The 2,055-nt window shown below is 45.5% G+C and overlaps 2 protein-coding genes across 2 annotated transcripts; both read left to right on the plus strand.

Annotated features, from left to right (window-relative positions):
- Positions 1-425: 425 nt before the first annotated feature.
- Positions 426-878, plus strand: LOC143561401 (putative mitochondrial protein AtMg00860). The gene has a single exon (XM_077049496.1). It carries the CDS (start codon positions 426-428, stop codon positions 876-878), a length of 453 nt encoding a protein of 150 aa, XP_076905611.1.
- Positions 879-1,495: 617 nt separating this feature from the next.
- On the plus strand, positions 1,496-1,831 carry LOC143561402 (uncharacterized). Its single transcript, XM_077049497.1, has one exon. The coding sequence runs from the start codon at positions 1,496-1,498 to the stop codon at positions 1,829-1,831; it is 336 nt and encodes a 111-aa protein (XP_076905612.1).
- The last annotated feature ends 224 nt before the right edge of the window (positions 1,832-2,055 follow it).

A 2,055-nucleotide genomic window follows, 5' to 3' on the forward strand; every position in this document is an offset into this window, starting at 1 on the left:
ATAGAAAAATCTGATAACAGTTGGCGCATGTGTGTCTATTTTAAAGATCTAAACAAGGCATGCCCCAAAGACTCTTATCCTCTACCCGAAGTTGAAAAGAAGACAGAATCCCTCTCCCAGTTGCCTTTGAGGTGTTTCTTGGACTCATATAAGGGGTATCATCATATTCAAATGGACCCCAAAGATGAAGAAAAAACAGCATTCTATACCAATGAGGGAACTTTTTGTTACACCAAGATGCCTTTTGGTCTGAAGAACGCGGGGGAAACGTACCAACTTTTCATGGATCGGATTTTTGATCAGCAAAGGGAGAGAAATGTGGAGATATATATGGATGATCTAGTCATCAAGAGAACTAATGAAGACAGAATGCTAGAAGACATCAAGGAAACTTTCTATACATTGAGGGAGTGAGGGGGGCAAACATGAAACTTAATCCTTGTAAGTGTTCATTTGGGGTTGAAGAGGGAAAGTTCTTGGGAGTGCTGGTGACCAAGGAAGGAATCAAGGCTAACCCTGAAAAGTTGGAGGCCCTGCTTCAGATGAGCCCTCCGAGGAATATTAAAGAGGTCCAGAGACTGAAAGGGAGATTGGTAGTCCTTAAACGTTTCCTCAAGAGGATTGTGGAAAGAACCCTCCCATTCATGGCAGTTTTGAGAAGGAATGCGAAGAAGAACAAGTTCTGTTGGAACACGGAGGATGGTAAAGCGTTCCAAGAACTGAAGGCTCATCTGTATGAGCTTCCCACAATCGTGACTCCGCAGCCGGGAGAGGTGCTGGTTCTCTACCCGTCTTACACTGGCCGAACCATTAGTTCAGTGCTCATGGTTGAAAGGGGAAAGCCCAGATACCCATATACTTTGTTAGTCGCACCTTGAAGGGTCCGGAAGAAAGATACTCCCCCATTGAGAAACTTGTTCTATCCCTCATCTACACAGCTAGAAAGCTAAGACGATACTTCCAGGCCAATGTGATCGCGTTTTAACCAATAGACCCCTCTAACAAGTCCTGATGAAACCAGAGGTCTCTGGAAGATTGGCCAAATGGGCAATAGAATTGGGAGATCACGCCATTTAGTATAAACCCGAACTGCATTCAAGGGGAAAGGCCTTGCTTATTTCATCACTGAGACCACTTCCTCAGAAAGTGACGAGCATCTGATTCAAGAAGATCCCACGGGGGGGGGGGGGGGGGTTCCATTCATTATCAAAGTACGGGGCAATCCCGAAGAACCTCTGTAGAACATCTACACTGATGGGGCCTCAATTGAGGATGGGAGCAGAGCGGGACTCATTCTCATTAGTCCTGAAGGTATTGAATAACATATGCGGTACGGTTAGACTTCCCCAGTACCAACAATGAAGACGAATACGATGCCCTGCTGGCGGGTCTAAGGATGGCTTAGAAAGTCAAAGCCCAACGAATCAGAGCCCATGTTGACTCATTACTAGTAGCCAACCAGGTGAAGGGGGACTATGAAGCAAAAGACCCCAAAATGATTGAGTATTTGAAGAAAGTGAAAGAATTGTTACAATTCTTTAAAGAATCTGAGTTTGTGCACATCTCTCGGGGACTCAACAAAAAAACTGATGCTCTGAGAAAACTGGCACCTATGGCTTTTGATCATTTAGCCAAAGATGTCAAGGTGGAGACCATCAAACAACCGTCAATAATGGATGTTGCGGTGGCAAACATTGAAGCACCTGGGGAAAACTGGATGGCCCCAATCCTGCGATATCTACAAGAGGGAATCGTGCCTGAGGATAGACAAGAAGCTCGTAGACTCCAAATTCGAGCCCTTCAATACGAAGTAATTGAGGGAACTTTGTAGAGAAGGTCATATCTGGGACCTTCACTCAAGTGCATCGACTCCACGAAAGCTGAGTAAATCATCAAGGAAATACACGAGGGGGTTATGTGGGATGCACATGGAGGCAAAGATGGTGGCAGCCCGGGCTATGAGATCGGAGTACTACTGGCCAACCATGTTCCTAAGTGCACTGAGGGAAATACAAAGGTGCGATAGTTTTCAAATCTACGCCCCTATCACCCATA

The sequence above is a fragment of the Bidens hawaiensis genome, unplaced genomic scaffold (genome assembly GCF_021521415.1).
Source record: "Bidens hawaiensis isolate Kalapana, Puna unplaced genomic scaffold, B.hawaiensis_p1.1 tig00020674_1, whole genome shotgun sequence".
Taxonomy (NCBI): Eukaryota; Viridiplantae; Streptophyta; class Magnoliopsida; order Asterales; family Asteraceae; genus Bidens; species Bidens hawaiensis.